The sequence below is a fragment of the Dreissena polymorpha genome, chromosome 1, assembly GCF_020536995.1.
Source record: "Dreissena polymorpha isolate Duluth1 chromosome 1, UMN_Dpol_1.0, whole genome shotgun sequence".
Lineage (NCBI taxonomy): Eukaryota > Metazoa > Mollusca > Bivalvia > Myida > Dreissenidae > Dreissena > Dreissena polymorpha.
The window spans coordinates 61,806,984-61,823,131 of record NC_068355.1 but is presented as its reverse complement, the minus strand read 5'-3'; the positions used below and the strand labels follow the sequence as shown (position 1 = coordinate 61,823,131).

Here is a 16,148-nt window from a genome sequence, read left to right as displayed (position 1 = left end):
AAATTGAAAATTTGATTAAGTTTTGTGTTTAGGTCCACTTTATTCCTACAGTATCAAAGCTATTGCTTTCATACTTGCAACACTTATTAACTATCATAAGGGGACCGTGCAGGCAAAGTTATGTAACTCTGACTGGCATTCGGACAGAATTATGGGCCCTTTATACTTAGAAAATTGAAAATTTGGTTAAGATTTATGTTTTGGTCCACTTTACCCCTAAAGTATCATAGATATTGCTTTCATACTTGGAACACTCAAAAACTATCATAAGGGTACAGTAAAAGGACAAGTTGCATAACTCTGGTTGTCATTGTTACAGAATTATGGCCCTTTTTTGACTTAGTAACTTTTTATATATGGTTAAATTTTGTGTTTCAATCCACTTTACTTCTTAAGTATCAAGGCTATTGCTTTCAAACTTCAAATACTTTCATGCTATCATGAGGTTACTGTACCTGGCAAGTTGAATTTTACCTTGACCTTTGAATGACCTTGACTCTCAAGGTCAAATTATTAAATTTTGCTAAAATTGCCGTAACTTCTTTATTTATGATTAGATTTGATTGATACTTTGACGAAACTACTCTTACCTGACATACCACAATAGACTCCACCCAAACCCCCCCCCCACCTCCCCCCTCCCCCCCCCCCTATTTTTTTTTTTTTTTTAAGATCATCTCACAAATGACCACCACACCCTCACACTATACCCCCACCCCACCACCCCCCCCCCATCCCCCCCCCCAATTTTTTTTTTTTTTTTTTAAGATCATCTCACAAATTACCACCACACCCTCACACTATACCCCACCCCCCCCCCCAAATTTTTTTTTTTAAACGGTTATGTTTGAAATACCGTCCAACCATCGCACCCAGAAAATCCCCCCCCCCCCCATTGCCCTTCCCCCCACCCCCCACCCCCCCCACCCCCCCCCCCCCCCCCCCCAGCCCCCGATTTTTTTTTTTTTTTTCGCTTTTATGGAAGATAATGTAATAAATGTCCACAACCCCACACAATACACCCCTCTTCACTCCACCCCTCCCTCCTTTGTGATTGAAAATGAGAGTCCCTTCACCTTTAAAAAGAAAATAGATGAGCGGTCTGCACCCGCAAGGCGGTGCTCTTGTTTTAATTTGGTGTGTTTTTATGCTCCCCTAAATAATATTTTGGCGGAGCATATAGCTGCCAGTTTGTCCTTCCTTACTTACTTCCTTACTTCCGTCACACTTTTGCTACCGTTTCTCATAGCACCTTCAATACTTTACCAATCGCTTTCATATTTGGCATGTAGGTACCTTGCATGGGCCTCTACCTTTTGATGAGGTTTGAGGTCACTGGGATCAAGGTCAAGGTCACTGAGGCTAATAATAGACTTCCTTCCGTCACACTTTTGCTACCGTTTCTCATAGCTCCTTCAATACTTTACCAATCATTTTCATATTTGGCATGTAGGTACCTTGCATAGACCTCTACCTTTTGATGACGCTTGATGTCATTTGGGGTCAAGCTCACCAAGGCTAATAATAGATTTTTTAGGTGTTATTAACACATAGATTGACAAAGCGCATCATCGGGGAGCATCCATTGTTTTCAACTATACTTGTTTACACTGTAAACATAGATATCTGATAAATTATATCTAATGAAGCAAAATAAGCAATGAACTCTGGCACACATTACATCCCGTTATTGATTTGTGTATGATGCAGCTAAGAACTGCACTAAAAAAAAGGCATTCGCTATAATCTGTGATCACATAGCTATAACTTTTGGTAGTTAATCAACACCGACCACAATCAACGCCGTATATCTTTTTTAAATATATTTCTTGTTTATAATGACAAAAAATGTCTGATGTAAGACTGGGGACTTGAGAATTCCTTGTGTTTTTAGCTCACCTGTCACGAAGATGTGTAGATCTTTACTGCTCATACTAGTATTTTATCCATTAGAGCACAACAAAAGTGCAGGTACTGGATCTAAGTCACAACAACTTTGGTGACGTGTCTGGGACCATTCTGGGCCCTGCAATAGCCGACAACACATGCATCAAGGAGCTGGACCTCTCGTGGAACTGCCTGAGAAGAAAGGGGGCCGTGGCCATTGCACAGGGAATCAAGGTGCAGAATAAATCGGTTTTGATTTATATATGTTTATAAATGTACATCTGCAGCCAAATTCTCATTTAACCCCTCTCTGCAGCACAGTATGCAGTAAAAAGAGCTGGAATCAGGAAGATTCACAGATTTGAACCAGGGACATCTTTATCCCATTGCATGCTGGAAAATTTGTCTTCTGCTAAAATGTTGTCTGCTCAATTTCTAAAATTAGCATTTTCTTCTATTTTTTTCAGAGAATACTATCAGAATAGCAAACAGTTTGGATCCTGATGAGACGCCACATTTTGTGGCATCTCATCTGGATCCAAACTGTTTGCAAAGGCCTTCAAAATTCGGTTCCAGCACTGAAAGAGCTAAGCATGACTCTTTCCACTACTCACCTTCTCCCTTACATATACCTCCTATGGATCTTGAGGAGCTTTGGATGTTGGTCTGTCTAATTGTTAGTAACTTTTCATGCAATGTTTCTTGTTACCCTTTCTGAAGATGTTTAATAGGGCAAGAGGTTGTTGGTGTCTCAAATACTTTGACATGAAAGATTGAATGAATTATGCTTGGATTTTTTAGCTCTCCTGAGCACAATGTGCTCATGGTGAGCTTTTGTGATTGCCTTTTGTCTGTCGTGCGTTGTGTGGCGTCAACATTTGCCTTGTTAACACTCTAGATGCCACATTTATTGTCCGATCATTATGAAACTTGGTAACAAGATTTGTACCAATGATATCTTGAATGAGTTCAAAAATGGTTCCGGTTGGCGGAAAAACATGGCTGCCAAGGGGTCGTGGCATTTTTCCTAATATAGCTATAGTAAAACTTTGTTAACCCCCGCCAGAGGCGGAGGGATGTTGGTTTGTCGTTGTCCGTCCGTCTGTCCGTCCGTCCTGCACTTTTGTGTCCGGAGCTATATCTTGGAAGTGCTTTGGCAGATTTCATTGAAACTTGGCATGAGTATATATATGGATAAGAGAATGATGCCTGCCAAATGGCATTGTAAACCATCTGTTAATAACAGAGTTATGGCCCTTTGTATCTTGAAAAAATGCTTTTTTGTGTCCGGAGCCATATCTTGGAAGTGCTTTGGGGGATTTCATTGAAACTTGGTATGAGTATATATATGGACAAGAGGATGATGCACGCCAAATGGTATTGTATGCCACCGGATAGTAACGGAGTTATGGCCTTTTGTATCTTGAAAAATGCTTTTTTGAGTGTCAAATATAACACTTTTGTGTCCAGAAGCATTTTGGCGGCGGATATCAATTCAATGAATTTGCTTGTTAATACTCTAGAAGCCATATTTATTGTCCAATCATCATGAAACTTTGTCAGAAGATTTGTCCCAATGATATCTTGGACAAGTTCGAAAATGGTTCCAGTTACTTGAAAAACCATGGTCATCAGGAGGTGGGGCATTTTTCCTTATTTGGCTTCATGATTCTTCACGAAACTTTGTCAGAATATTTGTTTAAATGATAACTTGGATGTGTATGAAAATGGTTCTGGTCTGTTTAAAAACATGTCTGCCAGGGTGTTCACTAGTCATGAAAGTTGGTAAGAACATTTTGTTCTAATGACATTTTGGGCTGCTCAGAACAGGTCAGTTCCTTTGAATCTCAGGTGAGCGGCTTTGGGCCTTTCAGGCCCTCTTGTGTTAGATTTGGGAATGGTCTGTGAAAAATTTATATAATTTAATTTTGATTGAAGCTGGATCTGGTAAAATTTGTCATTACTGAGAGCTTGGCCTATATGAAGTTGATTACCATAAGTAAATAAAGTTAAGTAAATTGTACTGAAAGACCCCTGCTTAAGTAGTCTTGATTATGATTACCATCAATATTTGAAAGCTCTTAATTTATGAACATACTCATGTCTATATTGGTTCTCTCAGAACAATGTGTACATGAAGAAAATCAACCTATCCTGGAACGGCTTTGGGCTTGAGGGAGCGGTGGGTCTACAAGATGCTCTGAAGGGAAACTCTGTGTTAGAAGAGCTTGATATCTCGTGAGTCATACTTTATTGTCGCCTGCCAAAGGTGTAGGGATATAGAATTAGTGTTGTCCGTCCATCATTCTGTCACAAAACTTGTTATTAAAGGCTATATCTCAGAAACTATAAAAGATATCGACATAAAACTTCATGGGTGTATAGATATCAATGAGGAAATGTGTCATGCACATTAACCATAATCTTACACTTTCTTAATAAGAGTTATTGCCCTTTGTTTGTTTTTGTATGATGTAACTTTTAAGGCATAAATCTCAAATACCATGCAAGACTTCAACATGAAACTTCATTGGTGTATTGATATTAATTAGTACAAGTGTCATGCTTGAGAACCATAAACCTTAACTTTCTTTAATGATGGAACTTTTCAGGGCTATATCTCAGGTATGATACAACATGTAAACATAAAACTTTATTGGTGTGTAAAAATGAATGGGAAAAAGTGCCATGCACAACAACCATAATCATGCACTTTCTTTACTTAGAGTTATTTCCCTTCGTTGTTTTGTATGATGTAACTTTTCAAGGCTATATCTCAGATACCTTACAGTATTTCAATATGAAACTTCATGGGTGTATCAATGAGGAGAATTGCATGTCATAAAAACAACCAGGCTATTGTCAAGCAATATGGTCCCCTACCAGCTCCACCATTGTCAGAAATTCCACCATTTTCAGATTTTTTATATTTTTTTTTGTTGCCATAGCAACCAACATTTTTGATGTAGGAACAAAATGAAATGACATGCATAATGTCCATATTGCCATCTATCCATGTTGCAAGTTTCATGAAAAAATATTAAGAACTTTTAAAGTTATCACAGGATCCAGAAAAGTGTGGCGGACAGACAGACAGACTGACTGACTGACTGACTGACACACAGAGCGCAAACCATAAGTCCACTCCGGTGAAACCGGTAGGGGACAATAACACTTCACTTAATTTTTTAATGATTATTTGGAATATCAATTGATTTGCACACACGCATAAACAAAATTTATTAAGCAGGAGATATGAATTCAACGAAATTGTTTGTTACCACTATTAATGAGCGGCACTTTGGGGAATCATGGATTAGTGCATGTGCAGTCTGCACAGGCTAATCAGGGGTTACTCTTTCAACTTGTATGGGTGTTTTACACAGGCTAATCAGGGGTTACTCTTTCAACTTGTATGGGTGTTTTACACAGGCTAATCAGGGGTTACACTTTCAACTTGTATGGGTGTTTTACACAGGATAATCAGGGGTTACACTTTCAACTTGTATGGGTGTTTTACACAGGCTAATCAGGGGTTACACTTTCAACTTGTATGAGTGTTTTACACAGGCTAATCAGGGTTTACACTTTCAACTTGTATGGGTGTTTTACACAGGCTAATCAGGGGTTACACTTTCAACTTGTATGGGTGTTTTACACAGGCTAATCAGGGTTTACACTTTCAACTTGTATGGGTGTTTTACACAGGCTAATCAGGGGTTACACTTTCAACTTGTATGGGTGTTTTACACAGGATAATCAGGGTTTACACTTTCAACTTGTATGGGTGTTTTACACAGGATAATCAGGGTTTACACTTTTAACTTGTATGGGTGTTTTACACAGGATAATCAGGGGTTACTCTTTTAACTTGTATGGGTGTTTTACACAGGCTAATCAGGGGTTACACTTTCAACTTGTATGGGTGTTTTACACAGGATAATCAGGGGTTACACTTTCAACTTGTATGGGTGTTTTACACAGGCTAATCAGGGGTTACACTTTCAACTTGTATGAGTGTTTTACACAGGCTTATCAGGGTTTACACTTTCAACTTGTATGGTAGTTTTACACAGTCTAATCAGGGGTTACACTTTCAACTTGTATGGGTGTTTTACACAGGCTAATCAGGGTTTACACTTTCAACTTGTATGGGTGTTTTACACAGGCTAATCAGGGGTTACACTTTCAACTTGTATGGGTGTTTTACACAGGATAATCAGGGTTTACACTTTCAACTTGTATGGGTGTTTTACACAGGATAATCAGGGTTTACACTTTCAACTTGTATGGGTGTTTTACACAGGATAATCAGGGGTTACACTTTTAACTTGTATGGGTGTTTTAAGTATAAAGGAAGTCTCTTCTCAGAGATAATTCAGTTAAGGTGGAGAGTTTTGAGAGTTTTGTTCCTGTGACACTTGTCTGAGTCCCTAATCTGGGACTCACTTTACAAGCATGCATAAAGCCCCATTTTCCCACAACATGTCTCCTATATATGAATACTCTTTTGTCAGTGTGATGGCCTTAGTGTAAAGTATAGAAATAATGCATGCATAATTAAATTTTGTTGAAAAAGTGTTAATTACAAAGTTATATTACTATCGAATTGAAAACTTTCCATAAACATATTTACATGAGTTTTAAGGTTGTAATAAATTGTAATTTCAAAAAGAATATACTGTAAATTTTCCTCTTAATATACACAATGAACGAACAGCTTCATCTCTCTCGTACAGCAATATACATGAATTCACAGTATTTCTGTACTTTCATACCAGAAACAATCGAATAACAACTGAAGGGGCAGTGGTCATAGGAAAAGGGCTGTCCGCCAATGAGACACTTCTGGTTCTGAAGGTAAGTACACTGGCAATGAGATGCTAGCCCTTCTCTGGGAAGACCTAGCCTATTTGAGCATGTGGTTAAAGTGTTGCCCAAGTTTAACTGTGTAGTCTGCACTGGGAGTCAGGGACAACTCTTTACGCCTTGACTGGATTTTTGCTTAGAAGAGACTTCGTTTGAAACCAAAATCCATACAAGCAGAAAGTGCTGTGATTGATTTGTCTTGGTGGGCATATAGCATGGTTTACCCAGAGCAGAGCTCACATTGATTGCACTATGCAGTTAAATGGCAGAGCTCACATTGATTGCACTATGCAGTTAAATGTTAAAGCCTTAGTACCACAATATTTTGCAGGATGTTTTCCTTATTTAGACTTAAATCAAAAACAAAAAATAACAAAATTGAAATCAGTAGCAAATGGTTTGGTAATTTATAATTGTATAAATTCTGTACATCAAAATGATTATGCCCCTTTTTATAATTAACATGTACAAAATGTTAATACATCATTTGTACCAAGGCTTCAATGAAATATATATTCCATAATTTATGCCAAGAGCTTTCACACATAAAGCATTTCTTTGAAACAAAATAGTTTTCATTGAAACTAACATTATTTACATGCATTAGAACTGAAGTTAGTTTAAAAAATTGAATTGAGCTGAGCCATCAAATCAGTTCCCTCCATACCAGTTTATGTTCCAGTCTTATTGACCTATATATTCGCTTTTAAAACTGTAGTCTGCCTTTTGTGTGAGACTTGTTCTGCATATTTACTTTGTGTATCTGACAAGTGATGTTAATTTTCAGATGGGTAAGAACCCGATGCAGAGTGCTGGGTGCTATGGAATCTGTGCGGCTATATTGCGCAATCCAAACTGTGTGCTCAAAGTCGTCGACTTCTGTGTAAGTGTGCACTGCAGAATGGGCAAATTTACACACACAAGAACATGTTGGCCTTGTTCCGGTAAAACTGGGCTTAATGCATGTGCGTAAAGTGTCATCCCAGATTAGCATGTGCAGTTTGCACAGGCTAATCAGGGACGACATTTTACGCCTAAACTTGATTTCTTTGGTAAGAAGGGACTTCCATAATACCATAAAAGCGGAAAGTGTCGTCCCTGATTAGCCTGTGCGGACTGCAAAATCTGGGACAACACTTTACGCACATGCATTATGCCCAGTTTTCTTAGAACACGACTCATATTAGCCTTGTTCTGGTAAAACTGAGCTTAATGCATGTTGTTGAAGAATTGTCCAAGCTGACCCAGTGCAGTCTGCATAGACTTCTCAGGTACAGGTACTTAAGGCATGTTGTTGAAGTATTGTCCAAGCTAAGTCTGTGCAGTCTGCATAGACTTCTCAGGTACAGGTACTTAAGGCATGTTGTTGAAGTATTGTCCAAGCTAAGTCTGTGCAGTCTGCATAGACTTCTCAGGTACAGGTACTTAAGGCATGTTGTTGAAGTATTGTCCAAGCTAAGTCTGTGCAGTCTGCATAGACTTCTCAGGTACAGGTACTTAAGGCATGTTGTTGAAGTTTTGTCCAAGCTGAGCCAGTGCAGTCTGCATACACTTCTCAGGTACAGGTACTTAAGGCATGTTGTTGAAGTATTGTCCAAGCTGAGCCAGTGCAGTCTGCATACACTTCTCAGGTACAGTCGTTTCTGCTTTAATTGGATTTTTGTTTGAAGGGACCTGCATTGAACAAAAAATTCAATAAAAGCACAAAATGTCCTGCCTGATAAGCCTGCACAGACAAGGCTAGATAACTCTTTATGCTTAAGCGTAAAGCCCATTTTTCTCAGAACAATGCTCATATTTTTAGCCATTTGCATTACTCTGAAATTATTACAAAAAAGCAGACCAGACTAGACTTCCGTGAAGAAGATACCTCTTTGAATAGAAAAATTACTTGAAAGCGGAAAGTGTCAACTGTGATTAGCCAGTATTGACTGCATGCACTGGCTTATCTGGGATGAAACATCACACACATGCATTAGCCAGTATTGACTGCATGCACTGGCTTATCTGGGATGAAACATCACACACATGCATAAGCCAGTATTGACTGCATGCACTGGCTTATCTGGGATGAAACATCACACACATGCATTAGCCAGTATTGACTGCATGCACTGGCTTATCTGGGATGAAACATCACACACATGCATTAAGCACTCTTTTTACAGTGAACAGCTCAATTGGATGTATACAAGCACAAATACATCTTAATACATATAGAATAACAGGTTACTGCCTGATTTTTTTTGTAATATGTAAGGCAAGGCTTAAAATAATATAACGGCGAGGCTTGCAGAGCCATTATTTTTATTCTCACTGAGCCTGATATATTACAAAAAGATTAGACAGTAACCTGTTTTTCTGTCTATCCTTCCTATACATCCCCGATTTTAAAGTAATAATGAAAAAAAAAACGCTAAAAAGCTTCATTTTTAGAGGGAAAGAATATGCTTTTTGTCGTTTGACGTGCTATTAATGACGTCATGAGCACTTGAGCTTAATATTTTTTAAACAATTTATTTGCTGTTTGTTTTGCATTTTGTGTTTAAAATATATTACATCTTGGTATCCAAGTGTTTGTTTTGTTAAATCTGATTTGATTTTACTACAAGTGATTATTTTATAGTTGATTCCTAGTAATGTGACCTACCTCCTATCATTGGCTGATATAAGAACTTCCTGTTGAACTGATATAAAAAAAAAAATAATCATGCAACGTTGAATCAGACAGATGTCAATGCAGCGGTATGATAAATTTCAGGACATCCTCGTCAACAAAGACTTTGAGGAGGTATTTGCGCAGGTGAAAGTTCAGCTGCCCAGCCTCACACTGACGCATGGGGGGATGGAGCCCCCGACCAAACCCAAGGCCAAGGTCCACCCAATGACAAAACTGGTCAACTACATCGAGAAACACGAGCTACGCCTCGTGGACTTCTTCAACAAGTTTGACAAGGACGGAAGTATGAGTGTTACTCATGAGGAGTTTGTGGAGGGAATTGAGGTGGGTTGTTGTGTTGTGTTTAGGTTTTAGTTTAAACATTGACTGAATTGAGCTGAATTGTGTTGTTACCTCAACAATCAAAGTATGTTGTTATTTCGTTTAAAGGTTTTATTTGAACAATTTGATTGTATTACTTTTGTTGTTTGTTTCACTCAAAATCAATTTAGTTTATTCTTTCAGTTCAAAATTAAGTTTTATGCCATTTGAGCCTTATCATGCAAAAATGTGTTTTATTGCCCAATGTGGCCATCGTAGCTCCAGACAAGGCTTAACTTTCAGGCAGTCTAATCAGGAGCTATCCTGGCTGCTCATGTGACCCTGAAACCTTGCAAGACTTTATATCTCACAGGGTAGCCCCTGACTAGACTGACAGAACTACTCTGGCAGCAAATGGGACAAGAACCTTTGCATGATACGGCCCAATTATTATCAGCTGGAATTTGTGGAATTTCAAACCTCATGATATTTACTGTTTATGCTTTTTCCTGCTTTAAACAAGATTTAGTAAGTTATAAGGGAAGATTATTTTGAACGCTTTCGAAGCAGGCATGGAATTCATATTGTCCTGTTTTAACCATATCTATACACACTAATAATTAATCAGCCTCTCTGTTGTATTTTAGACGTTGTCTCTTTTCTTAATGTTTTAAGTGGTTTTTCCAGTTGTGTATTAATTATGTTAGTATGGGTACTTTGACCCCTGCTGTGAAGAAATGAAACATTAGTGCATGAGTGTTAATGATTTTTTTGCAACTTTTGATTTACTGTTTTAGATGCATGGTGCTTTTCCAAAGTCTGCATAAATTATTTTGTAGATTGATTTTATTTACCACATTTTGTCCGTTGTTTGTCATCAACATTTGCCTTGTTAATACAAAATGCCCACTTTTTTACCCAATCTTCATGAAACTTAATTTAAAACTAGTTGACATAGAATCAAACACAAATTAAAGAAAAAGCTTGTGAATTCTCTAGAAGCAGCATTACATATCCAATCTCAAAACGTTGGTCCAAATCATATTTTGTCTATTTTGAAACTGGGTCATGTAGGGTCAAAAACTAGGTCAATATAATATTATCAAATTAAATGAAATGCTTGTCAAAATTATAAACCCTTTTACTTACCAATCTTTATGAAAATTTGTTAGAAACTTTGTCCCGCTGATATCTTGTCTGAGTTCGAGCTTTTGTGATCGCCTTTTGTCCATCGTGCAATGTGCGACGTCAACATTTGCCTTGTTAACACTCTAGAGGCCACATTTATTGTCCAATCTTAATGAAATTTGGTCAGAAGATTGGTCTTAATGATATCTTGGATGAGTTTGAAAATGGTCACGTTTGCTTGAAAAACATGGCTGCCGAGGGGCGGGGCATTTTACCTTATATGGCTATAGTAAAATCTTGTTAACACTCTAGGGACCACATTTATTGTTCGATCTTCATGAAACTTTGTCAGCAGATTCATCCCAATGATATCTTGTAAGAGTTCAAAAATGATGTTGGTTGGTTGAAAAACATGACCACCTGGGGGTGAGGCATTTTTCCTTATATGGCTTTAGTAAAACCTTGTTAACACTCTAGAGGCCACATTTATTTTCCGATCTTCATGAAACTTGGTCAGAAGATTTGTCTTAATGATATCTTGGATGAGTTTGAAAATGGTTTTGGTTGCTTTAAAAACATGGCCACCAGGGGGGCGGGGCATTTTTCCTAATATGGCTATATATTGCTTTAGTAAAACCTTATTAACACTCTAGAGGCTACTTTTATTGTCCGATCATCATGAAACTTGGTCAGACAATTTGTCCCAATGATATCTTGGACAAGTTCGAAAATGGTTCGAGTTGCTTGAAAAACATGGCCACTAGTGGGTGGGGCATTTTTCCTGATATGGACTTATGAATCTTCATGAAACTTTGTCAGAATATTTGTTTGAATGATATTTTGGATGTGTATGAAAATGGTTCTGGTCTGTTGAAAAACGTGGCTGCCAGGGTGTTCATTAGTGATGAAGTTGGTAAGAACATTTTGTTCTAATGACATCTTGGGCTGCACAGAACAGGTCAGTTCCTTTGAATCTCAGGCGAGCAACTTTGGGCCTTTCAGGCGCTCTTGTTTATGTTTTTGTGTTTGTTTTTATAATAGAAATTAGAATTTGGAAATGTTTTAGCGATGTAGTCTGATCAATGTAATTATTTACTTAACTTAATCATTACTTTCCAAAGTCCATCATGTATTTATTTTCCAACGTCCATTATTTTTCATCCACTTTAGAAATAATTTAGTATTATTTACCTGTATAAATAATATTTGACACATTCAAAACCTGTGTTGTATGTAAGATGTCATGAAACAATGACTAAAAATGAGTCATTAAATTATATAAGCCTTGTTCTGGGCAAACTGGGCTTAATACATGTGATTAACCCTGGGTAATTTGTCTTCTGCTAAAATGTCGTCTGCTGAATTCTAAAATTAGCATTTTCTTCAATTTTTTTCAAAGAATACTATCAGAATAGCAAACAGTTTGGATCCTGATGAGACACCACGTTCTGTGGCGTCTCATCAGGATCCAAACTGTTTGCAAAGGCCTTCAAAATTCGGTTCCAGCACTGAAAGGGTTAAAGTGTTGTCCCAGATAAGCCTGTGCAGTCTACAAAGGCTAATGTAGAACAACACTTTCTGCATCAATAACATTTTTGCTAAGAAAAGGCTTCCTTGAATTAACACAAAATTCCATAAAGGCCTAAAATATCTTTTCTGATTATCCTGTGAGGGTTTGATCATGTCTGGAATGACATTTAATGTAAATGCATTAAGCCTGCATTTCTTTGAACCCAGCTCATATAATCTTGTAGCTTGAAATGTTTTTACTTGGTTTTAATAGCTGTTTAACAAATTGAACCTTATGTTGCTTGTTGTTGTTAATGCATTTATTTAGTGAGTGTGTTACTTAGTAGTATGTGTATTGCATGTGTGTATTATTGTGTTGTATATCATTTACACAGACTGCAAGAATTGCCATAAGAAAGCATGCAAAGGTAAAGCATTCCAAGCTCCTTTGGCAATCACAAGTGACCAGCTATTTATTGCTTGTTGCTTGCTTTTGTGGTATAAGATAACAAAATATAAATGTTTTTTTTTTAATGTAAATCATTTACATGCTTCTTGTTCTTGTATTTCTGAATGGGTATCAATAGTTTTGGTTTAATACATGCATTTTTGTATTATAACCAAAAGCATTTTATTTTTGCCAAAATGTTAGTAAATTTACCTCTCTATATTACTTGTTTGTCTGACTTAGGAATGAAAAATAAAATGTTATTAATAATAACTGTTGCTTTTATTAGTTTAAAATGTTAAACATAAGTGATTGACCAAGAAGTAAGACATGCATATTTACTGGATATAGGATTGCCAAAAGGAGAAGTACATAATATAATATTACTTTATATTATATAAAACACACTTTTTAACACTGTTTTTCCATTCACTTACCAATTTAGCCAATATTATTAACCAATAGCGTAAGGTAATGATTGCTGTATTGGTGCTATTATTATCTGTCTATAAACTAACCAATTAGTATAAATATTTTATTCCATTATTGTATTCAGTATTCTTCCATACAAATTCAGTCATATAATCCCAATGATCCCCAATAGTTGCTAGCATTATGTAATAATGTACATGATTTGGGGACAAATAACACAAAAAATCTTCCATTATGAATATTATGATAAGTAAGGATACTACTCATAATATTTATCAAACAATTTAAAAAAAAAACAATTTATTTGCAACATTCTTAAATAAAACCATGATAGATAACTTTCTATGCCCATGCAATCTTCATACGGGAGTAATAGTTAGTAGTGAAGGCCCTGTCTGTGACTGGGTAAAAGTTTGAACTGTGTTCCAGGTTAAGTTAAAATTTGAACTGTGTTCCTGGTTAAGTAAACGTTTGAACGGTGTTACTGGTTAAGTATCAGTTTCAACAGTGCTACTGGTTAAGCAACAGTTTAAACTGTTTCCTCAAGCAGCAAAATTGCTTGCATCAACTCTTTGATAAGTGCACAGATGTTGCTTTTTATCATTACCTTTTCACCCATGTCACCTTAATTCACTTCAACATGGTGTGGACGTCATATTCAATATTTTATAGAATTGACCATTTTGTCTTGCTGGCACCAACACCCCTTCTTCCACTCTTTGATACATACTCATATCTTGCTTATGATCACACCCTTTTTATGCCCCCTGATTGAATGATCCGGGGTAGATTGTTTTTGGCCTGTCTGTCTGTCTGTCTGTCTGTCTGTCTGTCTGTCTGTCTCTTGGTTAAAGTTTTGCAATAGCTTATGCAATATTGAAGATAGCAACTTGATATTTGGCATGCATGTGTATCGCATGGAGCTGCACATTTTGAGTGGTGAAAGGTCAAGGTTATCCTTCAAGGTTTAAGGTCAAACAAAATTCAAAAGGGCGCAGTATGGGGCATTGTGTTTCTGACAAACACATCTCTTGTTTTCTTCGGATAAAACCCAACCTCTATTCAACCTTCACCTGCATTGAACAATTATAGAAGTAGGTTTTGGTTTCATCTAACTGCAACACCACTTGGTAACAACATTTGAATGCTGCTGTTGCTTATGACCAGCCCCTACCTATGTACACATGTATCATTCAATCTTGCATGTTTTGACCATGAATTTTGCCAACTTTGGACTTACAATGTTTTATAATGCATGTCCTGATCTGTCGCTCTTACACTAGGATTCCTAGAAGATTACATGTATTGCTATATAACCCTTCACATTCAATTTGTTTACTAATTTTCAATTAAACTAACATTGTCATAATATCTTTGAACAAGGTACAAGTCACTATTATACTGTAGTCATTCAATGTATAAATTCTGTGTTTTCTGACTTGGAGGAATTAAACATTTTCCTCAAATATGACCCATGTCATGTTCAAATGTTTCTTGTGCCATATGGATCCAGGGTAGCTCCACTCCAGCCTGTAGATCTTGCACAGACTGCTCCATTGCGCAGGCTGGTTTGTAGCTACTCCGGCCACATAAGGCATAAGCCCCAATTTTGCATGAAGCTGGTCATTTTGTCTGGTTGTTATGCTCTGAGATTTTGCCTTTTGTTTTTCATTTCAGCTTTATTACAATTTTGCACTAATCTTTTTATCACCATTCAAACATGGAAATTTGTAGTTCATACTTTTCTTATTAACACATTTTATTATCAAGTTTTTTACTTCAATCATTTAAGATTTAAATGTTATCATTATACACAATTTATTGTCAAGTTCTTTACTTAACTTTTTATGCCCCTGGATCGAAAGACCGAGGGTATATTGTTTTTGGCCTGTCTGTCTGTCATTCATTCATTGTGTGAGCCCAAAACTTTAACCTTGGTTAAAGTTTGACAACTTTTGCATTATTGAAGATAGCAACTTCATATTTGGCATGCATGTGTATCTCACGGAGCTGCACATTTTGAGATGTGAAAAGTCAAGGTCAAGTTCATCCTTCAAGGTCAAAGGTCAAATATTGTATTTTTCTTTCCTAAAACTTTAACCTTCGTTAAAGTTTGGTCATAACTTTTTTAATATTGAAGATAGCATTTTGATATTTGGCATGCATATGTATCTCATGAAGCTGCACGTTTTGAGTGGTGAAAGGTCAAGGTCATCCTTCAAGGTCAAAGGTCAAATTTATGGTTTCAAAGCAGCGCAATAGGGGGCATTGTGTTTCTGACAAACACATCTCTTGTTATATTTAATTTTAGCCTTTTGTGGATATAATCAATGTTGCCAGAATTTCGTTGTTAACATTTTGAAGTCTGCTCTGGCTTCACCATGCTTCTCTATTTTGTTCCATGAAATCTCAAAATTTCTTAAGGGATGGTCATGTCCTTGTATTCTGGGAACAGCTGTGCGGGTACAGCTTATGTTGAGCTACATTCATTGAGCTTGGCTCTCAGGGAAAACAGTGCTTACAATTGCCTGTGCATATAGGACACTTATATGAAAACAGTGCTTACAATTGCCTGTGCATATAGGACACTAATATGAAAACAGTGCTTACAATTGCCTGTGCATATAGGACACTAATATGAAAACAGGGCTTACAATTGCCTGTGCATATAGGACACTAATATGAAAACAGTGCTTACAATTGCCTGTGCATATAGGACACTAATATGAAAACAGTGCTTACAATTGCCTGTGCATATAGGACACTAATATGAAAACAGGGCTTACAATTGCCTGTGCATATAGGACACTAATATGTGAAGTTGGAATAAGACATCAATCATAGAATACATTTTATGAAGAATGCTTTAAATGCAGGTTGACCATTTGCATTTTG

The 16,148-nt window shown here is 37.0% G+C and overlaps 1 protein-coding gene across 6 annotated transcripts in view; it reads left to right on the top strand.

The window, feature by feature from the left end:
• Positions 1 to 16,148, top strand: part of LOC127831629 (leucine-rich repeat-containing protein 74B-like) — a 118,812-nt gene that overhangs the window by 93,408 nt on the left and 9,256 nt on the right. For 5 of the 6 annotated variants that reach the window (XM_052356634.1, XM_052356615.1, XM_052356641.1 and 2 more), the window contains 6 exons: positions 1,954 to 2,121; positions 4,010 to 4,125; positions 6,669 to 6,747; positions 7,544 to 7,639; positions 9,518 to 9,760; positions 12,769 to 12,801. In XM_052356634.1, the coding sequence (XP_052212594.1) occupies positions 1,954 to 2,121; positions 4,010 to 4,125; positions 6,669 to 6,747; positions 7,544 to 7,639; positions 9,518 to 9,760; positions 12,769 to 12,801 (735 nt within the window). The remainder of the gene's footprint in view (positions 1 to 1,953; positions 2,122 to 4,009; positions 4,126 to 6,668; positions 6,748 to 7,543; positions 7,640 to 9,517; positions 9,761 to 12,768; positions 12,802 to 16,148) is intronic. The other variant, XM_052356623.1, reaches the window with a different exon arrangement.